The 26516-nt window shown below is 36.0% G+C and overlaps 1 protein-coding gene across 1 annotated transcript in view; it reads right to left on the reverse strand.

Annotated features, from left to right (window-relative positions):
- Positions 1-26516, reverse strand: part of CHM (CHM Rab escort protein) — a 316852-nt gene that overhangs the window by 243331 nt on the left and 47005 nt on the right. The window contains exons 3-4 of the mRNA XM_082447407.1: positions 23667-23739; positions 21231-21355 (exon numbers count right to left, since the gene is read on the reverse strand). Coding sequence (XP_082303533.1) covers positions 21231-21355; positions 23667-23739 — 198 coding nt within the window. The remainder of the gene's footprint in view (positions 1-21230; positions 21356-23666; positions 23740-26516) is intronic.

Genomic DNA, 26516 nt, shown 5'->3' on the forward strand with positions numbered 1-26516 from the left:
CAGGCTTTTGATAATTATACTTGGCTACCTTTTTGTATTATTTTAACTTTCAATGGCAATTTTTATTTCTTTACCTCATTTATCTTGGATGTTTTGCTTTATGTGACACACACATTAAACACTCATCTGTTAAGGTTTCAATACAATACGAACCATACTTAAGATTTGAAAAGTATACATAAAGATTTCAGGGTTTAGCAGGCCATGCCGTGTGTGTGTGTGTGTGTGTATTTTTTTTCTTTTTGGTGAAAAGCAGATTCTTATCTTTTTATTTAATTTTTATTTTATATTGGGGTATAGCTGATTTACAATATTGCATTAGTTTCAGGTGTACAGCAAAGTGATTCAGTTATACATATACATATATCCATTCTTTTTCAGATTTTTTTCCCATATAGATTATTACAGAATATTGAGTTCCCTGTGCTATACAGTAGGTCCTTGTTGATTACCTATTTTATATATAGTAGTGTGTATATGATAATCACATGTATATTTTTGAGAATTGAAGGCAGACAGGGGAATTGCATTTTAGAAACAAATCAACACAGTGCTTACAAGTACATCCTTCAGAATAAACAGATCGAGGTTCAAAGCCTCACCCTAGGACTAGATAATTCTGTGAATGTAGACAAGTTGTTTATCCTCTCTGACCTAAATTATCCATCTATAACATAGGGATAATACCACCTACCTCACAAGGTTGTTTTGGAGATCAAATGAAGTATCACATGCAAAGAACCTGACACAGTGCCTGGCACACAGTAAATGCTCAACAGTGGTAATTACTGTTGAGCAAAGATTATTATTCAAAGATTATTATTGTGGTGTGACAGAGCTAGAAAAAAACTGCTGTGAAAGCGTAAGTTGGCTTATCACAATGTGGTATCGAACAGGATCTTTCTGAATTCTTTCCTGCTGTATTTTGTTTTATTGTTAGTGTCTATTACTTTACTGGAAGTGCCACTTCCAAAGTTACTACTAGAGTTAACATTCTCAGTCCATTATTGCCTTGATTGACACAACAGGCTCCCATTCGGTGTGCCTGCATCATGTGTCTCTCCATGATGTTTTATCCTCCACAGAACCTACGTTTTCACTGAGTTGCCCTACTGCTCAACACTAAAAATGCCTTGTACATGACAGGCTGTGGGAAGTGAACATCTAATTGACTGCTCAAGAACTAACAGCAGTTCTTTCTCATATCAAATCTCAACCCTACCCCGCAAAATCTTCCTCTTCCAGTCTCTAAACCAAATCACCTTCTTTATCAACTATCTTCTTTGTCTCATCTCTCCTACTTTCTGAAATGGCATCTCTAATTCCTAATTTATCAACCAAAATCTCCATGATTTGGCCCATGTTAATTGCTTCTTCTGGGCTATTCTTCACGCTTCCTGTAATATCACAATTCCCCCATCCCCAAACATAATCACATACTTCACCAATCGACACATTTTAAGAAAAAGTTTAAATTTCACTTCCAAGAAGTCTTCCTTAACCCAACAACGCTCATCATTCTGTTACTCCATGCCCCATAGTACACACATGCAGTTTAGCTTGCATTTATTTATCAGTTCCTTTTTAATAGCCTTTTGGCTATCCCATATATACTTTATCTTCAACTAGACTTTAATTTCCTTGAGGGAAGACCCTAACATCTTCTACTGAGTGCCCCTCACAACACTTACTGCACTGCGCTATAGACGTGGTATTTAATAAACACGTGATGAATAAATGGTTTATACATGCAAAAGATGGAAGTATAAATATATATTTATATAAAAATTTATAAATACATATTTACAAATATATATATTTAAATATGAAACAAACATTTGTATTATAGAAAACACAAAAAACGAGGCCAGGAAAAAACAATAAACTTTACATTCAAAAGTTTGGGGGAGTGGCTTCAAGATGGCGGAAGAGTAAGACGTGGAGATCACCTTCCTCCCCACAAATACATCAGAAATACATCTACATGTGGAACAACTCCTACAGAACACCTACTGAACGCTGGCAGAAGACCTCAGACCTCCCAAAAGGCAAGAAACTCCCCATGTACATGAGTAGGGCAAAAGAAAAAAGAAGAAACAGAGACAAAAGAATAGGGACGGGACCTGCACCAGTGGGAGGGAGCTGTGAAGGAGGAAAGGTTCCCACACACTAGGAAGCCCCTCCGTGGGCGGAGACTGTGGGTGGTGCAGGGGGGAAGCTTCGGGGCCACGGAAGAGAGCGCAGCAACAGGGGTGCGGAGGGCAAAGCTGAGAGATGCCCGCACAGAGGATCAGTGCCGACCAGCACTCACCAGCCCAAGAGGCTTGTCTGCTCACCCACTGGGGCGGGCGGGGGCTGGGAGCTGAGGCTCGGATTTCAGAGGTCGGAGGTCGGATCCCAGAGAGAGGACTGCGGCTGGCTGTGAGAACACAGCCTGAAGGGGGCTAGCATGCCACAGCTAGCTGGGTGGGAGTCTGGGAAAAAGTCTGGAGCTGCCGAAGAGGCAAGAGACTTTTTCTTGCCTCTTTGTTTCCTAGTGCACGAGGAGAGGGGATTAAGAGCGCCGCCTAAACAAGCTCCAGAGACGGGCACGAGCCGCTGCTAACAGCGTGGATCCCAGATATGGGCATGAGACGCGAAGGCTGCTGCTGCCGCCACCAAGAAGGCTGTGTGCACGCACAGGTCAGTATCCACACCTGCCCTCCTGGGAGGCTGTGCAGCCCGCCACTGCCAGGGTCCCGTGATCCAGGGACAACTTCCCTGGGAGAACACACGACGCGCCTCAGGCTGGTGCAACGTCATGCTGGCCTCTGCTGCCGCAGGCTAGCCCCGCATCCGTACCCCTCCGTCACCACGGCCTGAGTGAGCCAGAGCCCCCGAAGCAGCTGCTCCTTTAACCCCGTCCTGTCTGAGCGAAGAACAGACGCCCTCAAGAGACCTACATGCATGGGCGGGGCCAAATCAAAAGCTGAACCCTGGGAGCTGTGTGAACAAAGAAGAGAAAGGGAAATCTCTCCCAGCAGCCTCAGGAACAGCGGATTTATCTCCACAATCAACTTGATGTACCCTGCATCTGTGGAATACCTGAATAGACAACGAATCATCCCAAATTGAGGTGGTGGACTTTGGGAGCAATGATATATATAATTTTTTCCCTTTTTCTCTTCTTTTGAGTGTGTATGTGTATGCTTCTGTGTGTGATCATTGTCTGTACAGCTTGGCTTTTACCATTTGTCCTAGGGTTCTGTCTGTCCTTTTTTTTTTTTTTTAGGATAGTTTTTAGCACTCGTTATCATTGGTAGATTTGTTTTTTGGTTTGGTTGCTCTCTTCATTCTTTCTTTCCTGTTTTTTTATTACTTAAATTTTTTTTTAATATTTATTTTTTACCTTTTATTTTAATGACTTTATTATATTTTATTGTACTTTATTTTATTTTATTTTATCTTCTTCTTTCTTCTTTCTTTTTTTTTTCTCCCTTTTATTCTGAGCCGTGTGGATGACAGACTCTTGGTGCTCCAGTCAGGCGTCAGGGCTGTGCCTCTGAGGCGGGAGAGCCAACTTCAGAACACTGGTCCACAAGAGACCTCCCAGCTCCACGTAATATCAAATGGAGAAAATCTCCCAGGGACCTCAATCTCAACGCCAAGCCAGCTCCACTCAACGACCAGCAAGCTCCAGTGCTGGACACCCTATGCCAAACAACTAGCAAGACAGGAACACAACCCCATCCATTAGTAGAGAGGCTGCCTAAAATCATAATAAGGCCACAGAGACCCCAAAACACACCACCAGATGTGGACCTCCCCACCAGAAAGACAAGATCCAGCTTCCTCCACCAGAACACAGGCACCAGTCCCCTCCACCAGGAAGCCTACACAACCCATGGAACCAACCTTAGCCACTGGGGACAGACACCAAAAACAACGGGAACTATGAACCTGCAGCCTGTGAAAAGGAGACCCCCAAACACAGTAAGTTAAGCAAAACGAGAAGACAGCAAAACACACAGCAGATGAAGGAGCAAGACAAAAACCCACCAGATCTAACAAATGAAGAGGAAACAGGCAGTCTACCTGAAAAAGAATTCAGAATAATAATAGTAAAGATGATCCAAAATCTTGGAAATAGAATGGAGAAAATACAAGAAAACTTTAACAAGGAACTAGAAGAACTAAATAGCAAACAAACAGTGATGAACAACACAATAAATGAAATTAAAAGTTCTCTAGAAGGGATCAATAGCAGAATAACTAAGGCAGAAGAACGGATAAGTGACCTGGAAGATAAAAGAGTGGAAATAACTACTGCAGAGCATAATAAAGAAAAATGAATGAAAAGAATGAGGACAGTCTCATAGACCTCTGGGACAACATTAAACGCACCAACATTTGAATTATAGGGGTCCCAGAAGAAGAAGACAAAAAGAAAGGGACTGAGAAAATATTTGAAGAGATTATAGTTGAAAACTTCCCTAATATGGAAAAGGAAATAGTTAATCAAGTCCTGGAAGCACAGAGAGTCCCATACAGGATAAATCCAAGGAGAAACACACCAAGGTACATCTTAAACAAACTATCAAAAATTAAATACAAAGAAAAAATATTAAAAGCAGCAAGGGAAAAATAACACACAAGGGAATTCCCATAAGGTTAACAGCTGATCTTTCAGTAGAAACTCTGCAAGACAGAAGGGAGTGGCAGGACATATTTAAAGTGATAAAGGAGAAAAACCTAAAACAAAGATTACTCTACTCAGCAAGGATCTCATTCAGATTTGACAGAGAAATTAAAAGCTTTATAGACAAGCAAAAGCTAAGAGAATTCAGCACCACCAAACCAGCTTTACAACAAATGCTAAAGGAACTTCTCTAGGCAGGAAACACAAGGCAAAGACCTACAAAAACAAACCCAAAACAATTAAGAAAATGGTAATAGGAACATACATATTGATAATTACCTTAAATGTAAATGGATGAAATGCTCCAACCAAAACACACAGACTGGCAGAATGGATACAAAAACAAGACCCATATATATGCTATCTACAAGAGACCCACTTCAGACCTAGGGACACATACAGACTGAAAGTGAGGGGATGGAAAAAGATATTCCATGCAAATGGAAATCAAAAGAAAGCTGGAGTAGCAATTCTCATATCAAACAAAGTAGACTTTAAAACAAAGACTATTATTACAAGAGACAAAGAAGGACACTACATAATGATCAAGGGTTCAATCCAAGAAGAAGATATAACAATTGTAAATATTTATGCACCCAACATAGGAGCACCTCAATACATAAGGCAAATACTAACAGCCATAAAAGGGGAAATCAACAGTAACCCAATCATAGTAGGGGACTTTGACATCCCACTTTCACCAATGGACAGATCATCCAAAATGAAAATAAATAAGGAAACACAAGCTTTAAATGATACATTAAACAAGATGGACTTAACTGATATTTACAGGACATTCCATCCGAAAACAACAGAATACACATTCTTCTCAAGTGCTCATGGAACTTGAGAAATTTCTGGTTTGGAATGAGAATGGAACATTCTCCAGGATAGATCATATCTTGGGTCACAAATCAAGCCTTGGTAAATTTAAGAAAATTGAAATCGTATCAAGTATCTTCTCCGACCACAATGCTATGAGACTAGATATCAATTACAGGAAAAAAACTGTAAAAAATACAAACACATGGAGGCTAAACAATACACTACTTAATAACCAAGCGTTCACTGAAGAATTCAAAGAGGAAATCAAAAAATACCTAGAAACAAATGACAATGAAAACACGAGGACCCAAAACTTATGGGATGCAGCAAAAGCAGCTCTAAGAGGGAAGTTTATAGCAATACAATCCTACCTTAAGAAATAAGAAACATCTCAAATAAACAACCTAACCTTACACCTAAAGCAATTAGAGAAAGAAGAACAAAAAAAAAACCCAACGTTAGCAAAGGAAAGAAATCATAAAGATCAGTTCAGAAATAAAGGAAAAAGAAATGAAGGAAAGGATAGGAAAGATTAATAAAACTAAAAGCTAGTCTTTTGAGAACATAAACAAAATTGATAAACCATTAGCCAGACTCATCAAGGAAAAAAGGGAGAAGACTCAAATCAATAGAATTAGAAATGAAAAAGGAGAAGTAACAACTGACACTGCTGAAATACAAAGGATCATGAGAGATTACTACAAGCAACTCTATGCCAATAAAATGGACAACCTGGAAGAAATGGACAAATTCTTAGAAATGCACAACCTGCTGAGACTGAACCAGGAAGAAATAGAAACTATGAACAGATGAATCACAAGCACTGAAATTGAAAATGTGATTAAAAATCTTACAACAAACAGAAGCCCGGGACCAGATGGCTTCACAGGCGAATTCTATCAAACATTTAGAGAAGAGCTAACACCTATCCTTCTCAAACTCTTCCAAAATATAGCAAAGGGAGGAACACTCCCAAACTCATTCTATGAGGCCACCATCTCCCTGATACCAAAACCAGAAAGATGTCAAAAAGAAAGGAAATTACAGGCCAATATCACTGATGAACATAAATGCAAAAATCCTCAACAAAATACTAGCAAACAGAATCCAACAGCACATTAAAAGGATCATACACCATGATCAAGTGGGGTTTATCCCAGGAATGCAAGGATTCTTCAATGTACGCAAATCAATCAATGTGATACACCATATTAACAAATTGAAGGAGAAAATCCATATGATCATCTCAATAGATGCAGAGAAAGCTTTCGAAAAATTCAACACCCATTTATGATAAAAACCATCCTGAAAGTAGGCATAAAGGGAACTTTGCTCAACATAATAAAGGCCATATATGACAAACCCACAGCTAACATTGTCCTCAATGGTGAAAAACTGAAACCATTTCCACTAAGACCAGGAACAAGACAAGGTTGCCCACTCTCACCACTATTATTCAACATAGTTTTGGAACTTTTAGCCACAGCAATCAGAGAAGAAAAAGAAAAAAAAAAAGGAATCCAAATTGGAAAAGAAAAAGTAAAGCTGTCACTGTTTGCCGATGACATGATACTATACAAAGACAATCCTAAAGATGCTACCAGAAAACTACTAGAGCTAATCAATGAATTTGGTAAAGTAGCAGGATACAAAATTAATGCACAGAAATCCCTTGCATTCCTATACACTAATGATGAAACATCTGAAACTGAAATTAAGAAAACACTCCCATTTACCATTGCACAAAAAGAATAAAATATCTAGGAATAAACCCACCTAAGGAGACAAAAGACCTTTATGCAGAAAATTAAAAGACACTGATGAAAGAAATTAAAGATGATACAAATAGATGGAGAGATATACTAGGTTCTTGAACTGGAAGAATCAACATTGTGAAAATGACTATACTACCCAAAGCAATCTACAGATTCAATGCAATTCCTATCAAACTACCACTGGCATTTTTCAAGAACTAGAACAAAAAATTTCACAATTTGTATGGAAACACAAAAGACCCCAAATAGCCAAAGCAATCTTGAGAAAGAAAAACGGAGCTGGAGAAATCAGGCTCCCAGACTTCAGACTATAATACAAAGCTACAGTAATCAAGACAGTAGGGTACTGGCACGAAAACAGAAATATAGATCAATGGAACAGGGTAGAAAGCCCAGAGATAAACCTACACACCTATGGTCACCTTATCTTTGATAAAGGAGGCAAGAATACACAGTGGAGAAAAGACAGCCTCTTCAATAAGTGGTGCTGGGAAAACTGGACAGCTACGTGTAAAAGAATGAAATTAGAACACTTCCTAACACCATACACAAAAATAAACTCAAAATGGATTAAAGAGCTAAATGTAAGGCCAGACACTATCAAACTCTTAGAGGAAACATAGGCAGAACACTCTATGACATAAATCCCAGCAAGATCCTTTTTACCCACCTCCTAGAGAAATGGAAATAAAAACAAAAATAAATAAATGGGACCTAATGAAACTTAAAAGCTTTTGCACAGCAAAAGAAACCATAAACAAGTTGAAAAGAGAACCCTCAGAATGGGAGAAAATATTTGCAAATGAAGCAACTGACAAAGGATTAATCTCCAAAATTTACAAGCAGCTCATGCAGCTCAATATTAAAGAAACAAACAACCCAATCCAAAAATGGGCAGAAGACCTAAATAGCCATTTCTCCAAAGAAGACATACAGATGGCCAAGAAGCACATGAAAAGCTGTTCAACATAACTAATTACTACAGAAATGCAAATCAAAACTGCAGTGAGTTATCACCTCACACCAGTTAGAATGGGCATCATCAGAAAATCTACAAACAACAAATGCTGGAGAGGGTGTGGAGAAAAGGGAACCCTCTTGCACTGTTGGTCGTAATGTAAATTGATACAACCATTATGGAGAACAGTATGGAGGTTCCTTAAAAAACTAAATATAGAATTACCATATGACCCAGCAATCCCACTACTGGGCATATACCCAGAGAAAACCATAATTCCAAAAGACACATGCACCCCAATGTTCATTGCAGCAGTATTTACAATAGCCAGGTCATGGAAGTAACCTAAATGCCCATCGACAGACGAATGGATAAAGAAGATGTGGTACATATATACAATGGAATATTACTCAGCCATAAAAAGGAACGAAATTAAGCCGTTTGTTGAGACATGGATGGATCTAGAGACTGTCATACAGAATGAAGTAAGTCAGAAAGAGAAAAACAAATATTGTATATTAACGCATGTATGTGGATCCTAAAAAAAATGGTACAGATGAACCGTTTTGCAGGGCAGAAGTTGAGACACAGATGTAGAGAACAAACGTATGGACACCAAGGGGGGAAAACCGCGGTGGGGTGGGGATGGTGGTGTGCTGAATTGGGCGATTGGGATTGACATATATACACTGATGTTTATGAAATTGATGACTAATAAGCACCTGCAGTATAAAAAAACAAACAAACAAAAACAACTAATACTAAACTTCCTTTGGGTTATTTGTATGGAAATATGTTAATATAAATGTTTCAGACATTACATGAAATTTCTAAAATTCTTATATGTTCTGGTATAATGTTATAAGTCATAATTCTCATTATTACTTTAAAATGTATATCTCAGAAATAACTAAATTTTCTTGTCAATTGCATTATTATGAACTTTCATCAAATCCTTAACTGTGGTCATTTTTAAGTCTTTTGTCATTTACAGACAGTTCTGGGTGTACGCTGATGCTTTTGCAAAAATGTTCCTATAGAAGGGTTTCATCTTCAAGGAATTCATGGAAAAGACTCTGACAAGTACAGGTTTCTGGTAACTGACTATAATGCTGAACTGAATGAATAAGCATTTTCAGAACTCTAATGGAAAACTGATGAATTCATAAAAGTGCTAACAAAATATCAAGATAAAAAAATAATTAATTACATGGGACTGAGTGAACTGATGAGGATGATTATAATTTTTGTGACTTTCTGTTTGAATTAAAAAACAAAAAATCCCACAAGGACTCAGTGGCAAAAAATATACAAATCAATTTTCAGTGCAAAGTAAAGGAGCTGTTCCAGTAGAGGATTACTGGACTGAATGTCAATATTATAACATAGTATGAGTGTGTTTCGTGTTTGGTAGTTGCAATCATTGTTGCTTTTGTTGTGGTCATCCATTTACAATGCCTGGTGTCAGTTTATTTATCTCTTGTAAAAATAAAATACAGTGTGTGTGTGTGAAAAAAAGAAAACAACAAACAAACAAACAACCCAATACAAAAATGGGCTGAAGACCTATATAGACATTTCTCCAAAGAAGATATGCAGATTGCCAACAAACACATGAAAGAATTCTCAACATCTTTAATCATTAGAGAAATGCAAATCAAAACTACAATGAGATATCATCTCACACCGGTCAGAATGTCCATCATCAAAAAATCTACAAACAATAACTGCTGGAGGGTGTGGAGAAAAGGGAACCCTCTTGCACTGTTGGTGGGAATGTAAATTGATACAGCCACTACGGAGAGCAGTATGGAGGTTCCTTAAAAAACTAAAAATAGAACTCCCATATGACACAGCAATCCCACTACTGGGCATATACCCTGAGAAAACCATAATTCAAAAAGAGTCATGTACCAAAATGTTCATTGCAGCTCTATTTACAATAGCCAGGACATGGAAGCAACCTAAGTGTCCATCAACAGATGAATGCATAAAGAAGATGTGACACATATATAGAATGGAATATTACTCAGCCATAAAAAGAAATGAAATGGAGGTATTTGTAATGAGGTGGATGGAGTTAGAGTCTGTCATACAGAGTGAAGTAAGTCAGAAAGAGAAAAACAAATATAGTATGCTAACACATATATATGGAATCAAAAAAAAAAAAAAGGTCATGAAGTACCTAGGGGCAAGACGGGAATTAAGACACAGACCTACTAGAGAATGGACTTGAGGATACGGGGCGGGGGAAGGGTAAACTGGGACAAAGTGAGAGAGTGGCATGGACATATATACACTACCAAACGTAAAATGGCTAGCTAGTGGGAAGCAGCTGCATAGCACAGGGAGATCAGCTCGGTGCTTTGTGACCACCCAGAGGGGTGGGATAGGGAGGGTGGGAGGCAGGGAGACGCAAGAGGGAAGAGATATGGGGACATATGTATGTGTATAACTGATTCACTTTGTTATAAAACAGAAACTAACTCACCATTGTAAAGCAATTATACTCCAATAAAGAGTTTAGAAAAAAAAATTAAAAAATTTAAAAAAACAAAGTTTGTGGGCAGTGAACAAAAAGTGCCTCATTGAAATTAACACAATAAACACTACAATAAGAAAGGGTACAAGGAAAGAATAACTTATTTTAAATGTTAAGAAATAAAATACCATGGTTACTGTTATAATCCAGTAATTTCAATTAAATATAATGAAAAAAGGATGATATCATTAATATCAAAACAATTTTCAGATCTAGGAAAAGGTAGTGGGAAAATTCTAGTCCTGGATGTATTACTTAGCAGATATTAGGCAAGTCACTTAACTTTCAGATTCCCCATCTATGAAATGGGAGATCATTCATCTGCCTTAACTTTCATGAGGCTTTTGTAAGATAAATGAGCTAATATATATGAAGAGTATTTTTAATAAACTCCAAACGGTTAATCAAACATAAGATATTAATCAAACCTAAGATATTGTTAAATTTCCCACAGGTCAACAGGCAACTCAAAACATGTGTTCTTAGGTTTTTAATCACATGTTGAAAGCTCTCTGGCCACATAACCACATAAGAGCACCACTGCCATTAAGCAACATTAAAAATGAAGAGCAATAATAAGAAATGTGATTTGTATATTTTCTACAGAATTGTTCATGCTTTGTATTCACTTTCATTATTTTGAAAACCAGTAAACCAAAGTGTGTTGCATGAGGGATCTAAGGTGACAACTTTCAGCAAAAAGTTCCACGTCTAAAGATTAAACTAAGAAATGGCAGGATAATTAATGATACTTCACAGATAAGACAGAATATGGCAATTTCTCTTATTACAGAGCATGATGATGACACCATGGAAATTGAGCACAGCTACTATCTGGTCAGTGGCTCTCTATTATATTCTGAGAAAAGGAGCTTTCTAGAGTGAATGAAATGCATTAACCAGTACTGGACAATCTGGAAAATATAAGTCCAAATACTTAATTAAGGGTGTAAGTTTAAGGAAAGGAGTTATTCTTTGTGAATTTGTTCTACATGCATAAGCTATTAAGTTTTACTATTCTCAACATCATAATCTGGTGAAATTCCTAGCACTATGGAAAACACATGCAATAGAAACACTATAGTTTCCTTACTTTCCATTAACGACAACCAAAATATTTTTTGGAGTTCTGCCAACATTGAATTTAATACCTAACTAGAAGTTATAAAGACACCAGAAAACTCCCCAAATTCCACTTAATTCCTCAGCAAGCAAAATTCTGTTCATCAAAAAGGACTTATCGTCCCTCAAATTTAAAACTTTATACTGTGGTTAAAAAAAAAAAATTTTTTTCTTAAAAAAATAATTCAAACTTTGGAGAACACTTGAGAATAATAACTCAATTTTATTAATTTTAAAGTATTTGAAAAGTATAAAAACACATTTGCCATTTGTAAATGAATGTGGCTGAATTATAAGCTCTCAAGGGAACCTTTGAGTTCTAAAACACTACTATGATTTTAACATACAAAGGGGAAAAATCTTCATCATTAGTTCTTATAAAAATTTTCAATATGAAAATAAATTGACAGATGAAATCTAATGTCACTTATATTGCTTATTTGAATTTCAAAGGATATTTACAATACAGTGTAACAATATTTTTGAGATAATTTTACCTAATTGCAACTGCTGAATAACTGCTTAGTTGAATGCATTTTTTACCGTTTGCCACAATCTACATATAACTCTGAGAATTTAGGGGTATAAATTCTGATATTACCTAGTATTGCTTATCAATTAATGGTAGTAACAAGGGAATGCCTCAAAGTGAATATGTCTTATTAATGCCTTGTAACAGTCACCCTTTCAGATAAGTCAAATGAAAAACTGCCAACCAGCTGGTTAATTTATTCAGCACAGGTGTTCACTATTTATTTTTCAGTCATTTGCACCTTTTTTCCCCACAGTATAGCTTGTTGCAGAAATTGTATTCTTTTACTTTGATGTATGCACTTTGTGCTAAGGCCATTCACTTTTGATTTGCACAGTACACGTTACACTGCTACCCAGCTGTTTATTCCTGCAAATAAATGTTTAATGGTTACTCATAAGAATCAGACTATCAAAAAGTTGTTGTTCCAGAAAACAGCAATATAAAAAAAAAACACTGTAGTCGATTTTGAATTGCTGCAATATAATATATTGGTAGATATATTTCCTTATTTGTTACCAACTTAAAATGTTAACACATACAGTAGAATATAGCTGAAGTATCAACCTCTTGTCACATTTCTCCAAGAACAAAATAGTATAAGGTGGTGTACAGCAGGTACTATTGGTTGCCTACTCAACAACCATTATTGTCTTCCTCCCTGCCACAAGAGCTGCAATTTTGTTCCAATATCAGGCAGAAGGTACCCAGAACTAGGGGATGGATCATGACTGATTAAAACCAATTATGGTAATTTTACTGCCCTTTGTTAGTGACTGATTTAAGAGTGAGCAGGTTATCTAGTTTTAGCCATTGAGACAAGGGAGAATCTGCTGGGGGCTTTGGTAAAGACTCCCTAGTATAATAGTAACAAACAAACAAACAAAAGCATACACATGTTAGAAGAAAATCTCTCCCCCTTAATTTCTCGTTGAGATTTCTGCTGTGTGAAAACCTGTTCAGAATCGTGGCAACTATCTTGTAACTCTGGACAGGAAGCTAAGAGAAGTGCTGGGTACCTACCCCAACTCTGATGTGATTAAGATTCTCAATTAGTAAATTCTGCAACAGAACCAACCAACCCACCCACTTGCCTACCCTCCCACCTACCCGTCCACTTTTAGTTGGGCACTGTGTCACTTATAGCCTAAAACAAACTTACTTGTACACAGTGGTAAATTATACCTTCCTCTAAATTATAAAACTTATAGGTGATTTTTCATTTTTTTAAATTTTGTATTTCTTTCTTCTTATTGGTATTATTACGTTTTTGCTTAAGAGGCTCATGTTACTTATAAAATTTTTAAATTAAAGTTTTAGAATCTAAAGTAAATAAACAGAATTTTAGATGAGTATTACAATGTCTTTATTTTAGTATCAATCCACGAAAGAGCTGGTTCGTCTGTAAATCTAAGAAGTAAGTTTTCATCCTGTTTTAACATTATCACGCCAGAACAGGGGAAACAATGTTCAGTATTACGCAAAAAAAGAAAGGACAGAAAAAGTACAAGTTCTTGCCAATATTTTAGAAAGATAAATATCTCTTCTCACTAAAGAAACTATATGACATCATGCAATTAATAGGCAACCATCTTTTACCTAAGAACTGTTTGGGTTTGCGTGAATTAAGTGTGAATTAATGTACTGTGCCTTTTCATCTTCTGTTGGATATTTAAAACCAGAAATAGCAGCTGCTTTTATTCCCTCACCTAAACTACTGTATTCTGTGGCGTACAAACTACAGTCACGACAACTAAAGGTTACTGGATTCATCCCTTATCTTCCGAACGTTGGGAGTTAGGCACTTTAATTCCCCAATATAGATATAATTACTTTACAATTCTAAACACTATTCTACTAAATTAAAGAAGTAAATGTACTTCTTTAGGTGCTAGTCTTCACAAAGGAAATACTTTATTCACTTGGTGGAATGGCTTCCTTGATGCGCATACATGTATTTATCTGATGCCTGAAATACAACATGACACAATGGAAACAGCACAAACTTTTGAGTTAGATAGATGTGGGCTCAAATCCTGGCTCTCCTATCTCTGGCTCTCCCTGGTCATAGCACAGATTAAATGAAACTGAATGAAATAAAATATGTAAGGAAGCAAGTTATAGCAGCTGCCACAAAGATAATATCCAATAAATGCTATAGGTCTTTTACTCTTCCCTTCTATAAGTCAACTGTATAATCACAAAATTTGTTTCAAAGAAAAATAATCTATGTATAGCAAAAGTATTTCTGGCCCAAACAAGAGATTATCTCACCTATTACAAGCAGCATTCAGGGTAACAAAGCACTGATAAAACAAAACAATCTGGGTAGTTCTTTATAGAATTTGTGATAACTGGACTTAAGTTATGAAAAGAGACTAATCCCTACAATTTCTATTTTAATATTTAGCCTAACTATGCAATAACCAAAAAATACTAACTTTAATGTTCAAAAGATCACTAAAACCTTTAGATTGAACACTTAAAATTTTTGAAAATAAGTAAAGTCAACAATCATAAAAAAAAAAATAATGTGCTATCCTATATGTTTACATTAGAATATGGTGTTACTGACTTGCCATGTACTTTGAGGTATTTTCCAAGCAGTGATGATGAGTTTGCACTGATCTACTTGCATCCTTGCCCTGTCCTCCTTGTAATCAAAGATGAAAAATCAAAAGGCTACTGGTTATGACTATAATATTGTTTGTGGCCAAGAGATAGACACTATTCTTCCTTGATGAAATATCAAGCGACGTCTGTGAGAATCAAACCATAGATTTTGGCCTAATAAACATCAACTCTATAAGCTAACTCTTCTGGTCTAAGATGGGAAGACAAGTCATAATATTTCAGCATTCATATCATTATAAAGCTATCGTTACATGATATTTTGGAAATTTACCAAAATATCAATATTTAAAACAATATTCTATATGCATAATTTACCAAGGATTGAGGTTTGACTTCTCTCTATATGCCTGATGCAACTAAATAAAATAAACTCTTGGCATGAATGACCATTAAAGTGTAAGGCTTCTAGTAATTTGTCATTTAGTCAGATTGTGGATTTCACTTGCATATGCTGAGAGAGTAGTGTACAAGATCAAGATAATTAGCAAGTGAGAGAACCTAAATGATTGCCCAGCATTAGCGTATAATTACAAAGTCCTCAGGAAGTGATAATAACTTCCTTTATGAAAAAAATGCTCATTAAGTGAGCCTAAGGATAAGTAGAAAATACAATTAACTTGCAGTATGTGGCTATGGACAGAAAACACATGACTCTCAACAGAAAATAGACTCTAAAAAAAAAGTCAGTGGAAAGGAAGACGTAAAACTGTTCCTCTTTGCAGAAAACATGACTGCCTATGCAAAAATCCCAAGGAATTTACAAAAAAATTCCTAGAATAAGCACGTTCAGCAAGATTTCAGGATAAAAGATGAATGCACAAAAACCAATTATATTTCTAGATACGAATAATGAACAAGTGAAAACCAAAATTAAAAAGGCAATAATACCACTTACAATTGCACTTGCTCCAAAGAAAATTTAATACTTAGGTATACAATTAACAAAACATGTACAGAACTGGTATGCTGAAAATTACACAATCCTGTAGAAAGAAATCAAAGATGACCGCCCTAAATGGAGAGGCATACCTTGTCGATGGATTGGAAGACTCAAAATAATAAAGATGTCAATTCACCCCAGGTTGATCTGTAACTTTAGTGCAATTCCTATCAAAATTCCAGCAATGTTTTCTAGACGTGGACAGGCTTATTAAAACATTTATATGGAAAGGCACAAACTGTAGAAGAGCTAAAACAATCTTGGTAAAGAAGAATAAATTGGGGGAAATCATTCGAACTGATGTTAAGTCCAACTATATAGCTGCAGTAATCAAAACAGTGTGATACTGGTGTGGGAAAAGACATAGACATCAATGGAACAGAAAACAGAATCCAGAAATAGACCATCCAAGTACAGCCAGTTGATTTTTGACAAAGATGCAAAAGTAACTCAATGGAGGAAAAACAGCCTTTTCAACAAATAGTACTGAAGCAACTGGATATCCTTAGGTTAAAAAAAATGAACATTGACCTAAACCTCACACCTTATACAAAAATTAATTCAAAGTGGATCATGGACTTAAATGTAAAACGTAAAACTACAAAACATTTTTTTTAAAATAGGAGAAAATCTCTTGGCTCTACAGCTAGGCCAAGAGTCAGAAGAAAAAATTGATAAATTGGACCTCATCAAAATTTAAAACATTTGCTCTGCAAAATACCCTGTGTAAAGAGGATGAAAGACAAGCTACAGACTGGGGGAAAAACTTGCAAACCACATATCTAACAAGGGGCACATTTAGAATATATAAAGAACTCTTAAATCTCCACAGGAAAAAAAAATCCATCCAATTAAAAAATGAGCAAAAGACATGAACAGATATTTCACCAAAAAGGACACATGGGTGGCAAATAAGCACATGAAAAGATATTCAAAATCAGCCATCAGGGAAGTACAAATTAAAACCACAATGAGATATCACTACTGCACACCTATAAGATTGGCTAAACTAAAAAAGTTACACCACCAAATGATGGTGAGGATATGGAGAAACTGAATCACTCACACATGCTTGGTGGGAATGTAAAATGGTACAGCTTCTCTGGAAAAGTCAGTTTCTTCTAAAACTAAACATACATATGACCCAGGAATTGTACACTTGGGCATTTATCCCAGAGAAATAAAAATTTATGTTCACACAAAATCCTGTAAACCAACATTTATAGCATTCTTATTTGTAACAGACAAAATGGAAACAGCCCAGATGTTCTTCAGTGAATGAATGACTAAACAAACTGTGGTACATTGCTACCATGGAATACTACTCAGCAATAAAAAGGGACAAAATACTGATGCAAGCAACAACCTAGATGAATCTCTGGGTAACTATACTGAGTGAAAAAAGCCAATGGCAAAAGGTTACATACTGTACAGTTCCATTTACATAATGTCCTCAAAAATGACAAAATTATAGAGTTGGGAAACAGATTAGTGGTTGCCAGGAGTTAGGACTCTGGGGAAGGAGATGAGGTGTGGTTATAAAATGGCAACAGGAGGGATCCCTGTGGTGATGGAACTGATCTATTCTCTGACTGTAGTGATGGTTACATGAACCCACATATGTGTTAAAACTGTACAGAATGAAACACAGACAGACACACACACACACACACACACTATATCCACAAAATGTAACAGTAACATCAATAACACATATGTAAACAAAGCAATAACAACAAAAAGCCAGGAACCTGCACCATATTTTTCATTACATATATCACATAGTGATATCCTTTCTTAGGGAGAAAATGAGGGAATTTTCTAAGAGAACCAAAACTAATCTCTTAAAATGATAAAATTTTTATTTTAATCAGTTTTGTTTTGTTTTGTTTTGTTTTGTTTTTTTGGCTGCGTTGGGTCTTCGTTGCTGCGCGCCGACTTTCTCTAGTTGCGGCCAGCGGGGGCTACTCTTTGATGCTGTGAGTGAGCTTTTTATTGCGGTGGCTCCTCTTTGTTGCTGAGCACAGGCTCTAGGCACATGGGCTTCAGTAGTTGTGGCACGTGGGCTCAGTAGTTGTGGCTCGAGGGCTCTAGAGCATGGGCTCAGTAATTGTGGTGCATGGGCTTAGTTGCTCTGCGGCATGTGGGATCTTCCCAGACCAGGGCTCGAAACTGCGTCCCCTGCATTGGCAGGCGGATTCTTAACCACTGTGCCACCAGGGAAGCCCTCTAATCAGTTTTAATACTCATCTTTCTAAAGTGTATTTCAAATACCCCCCCACCTTTTCATGTGGAGTAGAGAGAACATAATTAACTTTTGCCTGAAGATATCGGGATAGAATTATGATCATCAATTGTTATACTGTGCTATAATACAGTGATGTCTTTGCGGGATCCTGATTCGAAGCCATTTGTCCCTACACTAAATGGCCCAAAGCCTGCTCTCAGCTTGCTGATTCTGTCTACTTTTCCTCTGTTAGTCTATCAACTAACATGTAAAACAGCAGCATGTTGGAGCCCACAGGGACTTCTGAGATGACCTAGTCCAAGGGGACATCTTTTGCTCAGTATCACACAGTAAGTTGAATCATAAAGGCAGGAGTATAACCCTGGTCTCAGTGTGGTTCTCAGTGTGCCTGCCTCCAGCAGACACCCCTTTCCTATTTGCTGCTTTAAACTACTATAGTAGGAAAACCAGAAAATAGGGTTGTCAGAAATATGTATTCAACAAGGTTTTTGATTTAAGCCAGTGGGTCCTGGGTGATGAATTCTCATATAAAGTAAATCTTTGTGACAGGTATTCTGGCCCTAGCCCTTTTCATATAATGCCAAGTTTGTGGTCATGATCCAAAAGGTTAAGGATGCCATAGTCTGGCTGGGGCTAAGAAAGGTACTGTTATTCCTGTTTACTCATGTTTGTAGCACTTATTATAGACAAGTGGATTTTCTGTACATTCCCCCACTGGATGCTCTCAGGGCTCATCCTGCTTACTATGGCATTAATAAATAGCTACCCTTTCCAAGTAAATGAAGACATATAGAACATTATCCCAGTTCACCTCTTGTTCCACGCTCTAATGGGCAATGAAAATATATAGCAGAGTCCTACTTCTCTGTTTTAAAACAAACCTTCCACCACCAATCTTTCATCACTTTGAGAAGTTCCAAAAATGAAACTGAAGAGATCAGAAATAAAAAACGAGATGATTTCCTCTGCACTCAAAATGTGTCATTTCAGTCACTGGAAACCATAAACACTAATTGTCATGAAGCATAGAGAAATCAAAGGCCTTGAAATAGCAAAAGTACCTATCAAAGGGCCTGAGTGTGACTGTCACTATATTCTAGTCAAGTAGTATTCATGGACACACAAGAAAGTTACCAAATATTTATTCCTGGTTTCATTAGAGCATATGAATTTTCAGTTGAGATCACCTTCTGTTCTAGATCTGTCTACGCTGGGTCTAAACAATATCAGAGAGTTATACCTTTCCATACTGAATGCCATTTAGCATTATGCAAATTATAATCTGTATCTGACATTTCAAAGGCTGTCCTTTTGCAGAAAATCATAGAAAATTAACTATGTATTAATGGCAGAAAATGCTAGTCATCTGACAGATATGAATATAGGTTAAGAAATCAACCACAGGTTCCCCAACTTTTCACGGGCTCAGGTCACGCTTACCACTGTGCCACAACAAGGATATGTATGATGACAGTACACGTCCTGAAAAATTTCTAGTATCTTGGATTTTAAGTTTTAATTACTATTAAAGAGCTTAACAATCTGATTTCTAAATCCCTCAACTCCATAACTCCATAACAGTTGCACTGAACTATGTGATTGTTACCTTTCAGCCCATCAACCATGTCATCTGAAAAAATAAACTATTCCAATTGTTTTAAAACAATGAATTATTTCACTCAGAAGGAGACACTGAAAACATTACTTCCCCCCCACTTCTCTCTTGATTTACAAAAATATGCCCCCAGATGTCATGGCCACTCAATTTGATTTTTTTAATTCAAAATTATAATTTTCCATTTTGCTACACTGAATGTTATCTAAGAGTTAGAAGAACACTGAATTAGGATTAAAAAACCTTGGGCTTTAATCTTGGACTCCACCACTATCTAGCTTAGGTATGGCCTTGACATTTATCAAGCCATGTGACCTTCAGCAAATTAAACTCTTTGAGCTCCACTAAGGACTCTGTGAAAAATCTAACTAATACTATTTGCTCTACCCTAGCACAGGACCATTGTAAGGATCAAATAAGATAATGTATTTAAAAGAGCTCTCGGGACTTCCCTGGAGGTCCAGTGGTTAAGACTCCGTGCTTTCACTGCAAGGGGTGTGGGTTCGATCCCTGGTCCAGGAACTAAGATCCCACATGCCACACAGTGCGGTCAAAAAAAAATTTTTTTAAATATAAAGTAAAAATAAAAGAGCTCAGTAAGTTATAAGTCATTAATATATTATCTAAACAGAGAAAACTGAAAGTTTTATTTTTTTCTTCCAGTTTTATTGTGATATAATTGACATAACGGCACTGTATAAGTTTAAGGCATACAGCATAATGATTTGATTTACATACATCATGAAGTGATTATCACAATAAGTTTAGTGAACATTCATCATCTCATACAGATACAAAATTAAAGAAATAGAAAAAAATATTTTTCCTTGTGATGAGAACTCTTAGGATTGACTCTCTTAACAACTTTCATATATAACACACAGCAGTGTTCATTATATTAATCATGTTGTACATTACATCCCTAGTACTTATTTATCTTATAACTGGAAGTTTGTAACTTTTGACTGCCTTCATCCAATCCTCCCCGCACCCTGCCACCACCATCCCCATCCCCCCACCCCCGTCTCTGGTAACCACAAATCTGATCTCTTTTTCTATGAGTTTGTTGGTTTTTGAAGTTTAATTGCGACAACATTGATGGACCTAGAGGGTATTATGCTAAATGAAATAAGTCAGATAAAGACAAGTACTGCATGATATCACTTATATGTGGAATCTAAAAAATAATACAAATGAACAAACATAACAAAACTAATGTTACATTTTTAAAAATGCAAACCAGCATATCAAGTAGACTTGTAGCAACCAATGCCATATAAATTCTTACTGCTGGCTTCTTCTGAAGACATGTGAATAAGAAGTCATGAACATAGTTTATTGTAAATAAATACTTTTCATACCTGGCATAACAAAACACTTCCACATGTTGAATGGTTTTGTCCTTCCTGCTAAGAGCAATAGCTTCTTCATTTTCAAGGATCTTCTCTTGCCATGGTGGGCATTCATTTACAATATCACTGTTTTCCTAAACAATATACAGATAAGAAATTGTAATTAAATTGGGTACTCTGAACCTCTACTTTTCTGAGAAAATTTATACCTTTCTAAATTTATGCTTTTCCTCTCATCCCATCAAAATGCATAAAAGTTTTTGCATTTTGTTGTTAAAACAGCAGGCCCCAAATTACTTCATTCTGCTTACTTTCAGATTTTTGAAGGTTGGTCACTAGCCGTGTCAAATTTTGATTATATGTAAAAGTATTTTTGAAAAGTACTCAGCCCAATATAACTAAGGACTTTATAATAATCGACCTGAATATTTTATATTTAGAAATACAATAAAAACAAGAATGTATAACAAAGTATATAAACTCTCACTATGGATTGAAAGTGGCCCTTTAAGTTTTTCAATAATTCCTAATTATATTTTATGGAGAAAGTTATATGATACAATATTTGAATACAGGGGATTTTTGAAGATGTCAAGATATACCTTTTCCAAAGGTCAAGGATCAATTTTTAATCTGTTTAAAATTTTAATCCATTTGTTACACATCTCTCAGAGAGAAAAATTTTTTAATGTATTATATATACTCAACAAACTAGTAGTGAAATATAACTACAGTAGCCTTTGTTTCAAGTAAATTCACCTCAGAAAATTTCTAAAGTTACAGATTTCATAAAGTAGGACAATAATTTTTTTTAAAAGGCTGCATTGTCCTGAATTTAATATTTTAAGCTGAAGAAAAGTAGTGGCAGATAGCTCTTATTATCAAGTGTAATTATTAGACAGCATTAAACATCCCAACATAAATAGAAGAGGAGGTGAAGTACAGGAACTTGGAACATATAGACAGGGGTTAGCAGCCTGAAAAAAGAACTAAGGACCAGGGACAGAGAGTGAAGGGAAAAAGGAAATGGTGACAGAGTCAAGATGTTGGAGTAAAAGAAGCATTAAAATAAAAGAAACATCTACAAAAATATTTTGTTTTAATAAATCTAACCCATTACCAAAATTTATTTTTTTTAAATCCCTTCACTCACCAAAAATTTTCCATTCAGACAATTAGGGTATTTTTGTTGTTGTTGTTGTTCTGAGAATCTAGACTAAATTTTTGCATGGAAGTACTGAATATGCCTCAACATGAGGTGATCCTCACACACACTTCCCAAGGATAAGGTTCAAAAAAGGGTTTCTGATCAACATAAAATATTTGAGGCATATTCATTTAAACAGTTAAATGAATCTATAAACATTTACTTTCTTGATTTATACATAGTTTGAGTTATTACGTGAAATGTTACTTTACAAATATTGCTTGTTTCTCCACACTCTCATTTCATACAATAATAAGATTCAAACTGAATCTTCAGTGTACCTTCAATGTCAATGTCTTTGTCATCACTACACTTTTTAAGTCATATATACCATTAAATCAATCAAGAAAACTAAAATGCTTAGCTTGGTACATAGTAAGTGCTTAGTTAAGTCTTAGCTGTATTATTCTTAGTTAACTGAATACAATTTTCTAGAGTCTATCATCCTCCTTTCCCAAATGTCTAAACCCTTTTGAGATACAGCAGTTTCTGATTCTATGTATGATGCTCTCAGTAGGAATTCCATTTCAAGCCACATGCACCATTTACATAAAATTAGGACAGTTTTTTTAATGTCTCATAAAAACTGGTAAACTGCATGACAATCAACTCCCCATGTTAAACGTACGCTGTAAATGATCTCTAAAAACTTCTTTACAATGATATCCAACAGTTGTAGTAGTGAGATCCTACCCTTAGGGAAAAAAAATTACTAAATTTATATTGTTTCTTTCCTTGCGTTTTGTTTTTACTGTCAGGTATGATTCTGTCAGGTGACTTCTATAAATATGCAAAACCACCAATGACTGAGATCATTTCAAATTAATGTATCTTCCCCAAACACTTAGGTTTTTTTCCAAAACATACTAACTGAAAGAACAACTAGTAATATGTGAGATTTTATAAGGACTGAAATATTTTTTCTGAAAGACTGTTTGGGAGAAAAAAAGTCTTGCCTGATATTTGGGCGTACAGAGTAATTAGCAAATGGTACGAAACATATACGATTTATTCTTCAGCCAACGTTAGCTGTTTATACTTAAAAAGTGAAATCTACATTTTAGAGGTATTGGAAAAATATTAGCTGAAAAGGTGACTGCACAGTTTTTGTTAAATAAGTAAATAAAAATAAGTTATCAATCCTATATTACAGATGAAACAGTGTCTTCTTCAATGCAGGGTTATTATGTGACACAAAATATAACCTAGTAGATTAAAAAATCAGATAAGAACTTTACCTGGTGTTCCTTTAGCCAGGACAACAGTCCTGAAAAGCTAAAACTGGCCCAGTTTCCTCCATAGTAGCTTCTTCTGTAACAATAAAAAATAAGAGTAAAGAAAAGGGTATATAAAAAAATCAAGTCACTGATCTTCATCCCATGTCATCTTCAACACTGCTACCCCAGAGTTCAAAAGCACATATAATAGGGATATTGAGATTAGAGGAGACAGTAGAACAAAATAAATAGAAGTGGGCCTTTCAGATCTCAAAGTCAACTTTTCATTGTATAAGGAGTTAAAAGATCGCTTTGGCCTCCTTAGAGCTTTCAGCACTGATCAAGTGCCACTGGATCATGTGATTGTGAACATCCTGATATGGTCACTGAGCAGTATATTTGTTTTAACATAAACAAATCTCACTCCTGGGTTAATAAAAATGGCTGGGAAGAAAATCTTGGTAGATCTCAAAGAAAGCCACTGGAAAAAACTCTTAAGTTTTCCACAAGCAGTAAATATCCACTGCTAGCACCACCACCAAATCCATCTCCCATGCCTAAATAAATAAATAAATTTTGTATATATACATATATAATTGGCTACTCGAGATCTACTGGAAGGCCCTGTGCCATTCTAAGCCTTCAGGGCCACAAATAAAAGTAGATCAAGACTTCTGTGATAAGTATAACAACAACAATATTTCCACTGGTAACTGGGTAAACTATTCTTCACTCCACAGTCCTGTGAAGATCACTCCGTTTTAGAGAACCCAGAGGTCTCCTAGCTAGGATCAGGTAAACCTTGTAGACACTGGACTTCTGATTAACTTCTGTAAGTAGCAGACTTTTGGCAACCAGAACTCTCAGCACTACATACTGGGCTTCCCAATCCTTGCAAAACTCATCAAGTTATACTGATTCTTTGTATGATGAGCCCCAAAGTACACTCAAATCCACCTACAATATCCACTCTAGTTCTGAGAGATTCTTGGTTTTGTTTACGTTTTTGCTTCTCTGTATCCTTCTCTAATGAAATAAAAATCTATAAAAGGTCTTTTTTAAACAAAAACTAAAACCTTTAAGATGATATCTAAAATTACTCATCCATAATGCTACTGGATATCCTCTAAAAATTCTGATAGATTTCTCCTCAATCAACTCTTGATTGGTCTCAAGAACAGTCAGTTTTTACGCTCAAATATTTTACCAAAAATCACTGCTTGCTCTAACAGAGAAAATGGTTAAACTGAACACCTGTGAAAGTAGGTCTATTAATACAGATGACTACTTTACTTATAATCTGATAGTTCTCTTGGGGATGATGCAAATTCCTACACTGTCCAGATCTCTAGAGAGCTTTAAAATTTAGGCAAAATTTCAGCTATACTAACAATTCTAGGTGTTGGAATCAAGGAAGCCTAGAAGCTATGATCCCTTGGATCAGAGCCAACAGTGGGAGGAGAAGGTGGGCAATAGCCAGTATAGAGAAGAAGGAGGGAAAAGAGAGGGATGTTAGAGTTTTCCCCTGGCAAATTTATACTCTCCTCTCCCTTGCCTGAGAATAATACAGTTCTGCCATCCCTTCCCATCCTCTAAATATATCACTCAACAAAACTATAAAATATCCTGAGTGTTGAAAAAAATAACCCTGAAGCAGTGATAAAAACCACTGTCTTTAAATTTTTTGTTGAGATATTTAGATTTCTTTTAAGCCACCATAAGGTCCTAAGTGAGAAGCTCTGACTACTGGGTGAAAGCTTCAAGACCTAAGTAAAATTTTTTAACGGCTACATCAATTTATAAGTAGTAAATATATATCAGAAATCTGACAATCAGGGTAGACAAAGGCTTCTCAGACAGGACACAGAAAGCAATAAAAACTATCGATAAATTAGAATTCATCAAAATGAAAAACTTTTCCACAAAATACGTCATTTTAAAAAATGAATGGGCTAGGCACAAAGTAGGAGAAATATTCACAAAACATATCTGACAAAGGACTGGTATCCAGGATATAAAGAACTCTTTCAACTTAAAAATAAGACAAATATGCAAATTTTAAAGTAGGCAAAGGGTTTGAACAGACATTTCACAAAGGAAGATAGATGTGGTTAATGAACATATGAAAAGGTGCTCAACATCATTAGTCATTGGGTAAGTACACATTAAAAATGAACATGAGCTACTGCTACACATACACCAGAATTGTTAAAATTAAAAAGACTTACAAGACCAGGTGTTGGTGTGGATGGCCAGAATGCTCACACATTTTGGTGGGAGTAAAAAATGGTACAAATACTTTGGAAAACTGTCAGGCAGTTTCTTACAAAACTAAACATATACCAACCCTATGACCCAGTAATTCCATTCCTAGGTATTTACACACAAGGAAAGCATATGTTCACAAAAGAGCTGTACAAGTTTTTTCATAGCATCTTTATTCATCAATAGCTCCAAACTGGTAACAATTCAAATATCCATCAATAGGAGACTAGATAAATAAGCTGTGGTATATCCATATGATGGATACTATTCACTAATGAAAAGGAACAAACTACTGATACAAATATAACAACGTCAATGAATTTCAAAAAATGTTATGCTAAGTGAAAGAAGCTTTGCCCCAAAAGAGTGCATTCTCCATGATTCCTTTTATATGAAGCTCTGGGACAAGCTAAATTAATTGATCTGTGGTGAAAAACATCCTAAGAGTGGTTGCCTTTGAGGGTGGGAGAAAGGGCAGGAATTGACTTTGAAGGGGCATGAGGGAACTTTCTGGAGCGATGGCAATGTTCTTTATCTTGATAAGGTTCTTAGTTACACAAGTGTATGCGTTTGCTAAAACTTATTAAATGGTACACTTAAGATCTG

Source organism: Balaenoptera physalus, assembly GCF_965194825.1.
Source record: "Balaenoptera physalus genome assembly, chromosome: X".
Classification (NCBI taxonomy): Eukaryota; Metazoa; Chordata; class Mammalia; order Artiodactyla; family Balaenopteridae; genus Balaenoptera; species Balaenoptera physalus.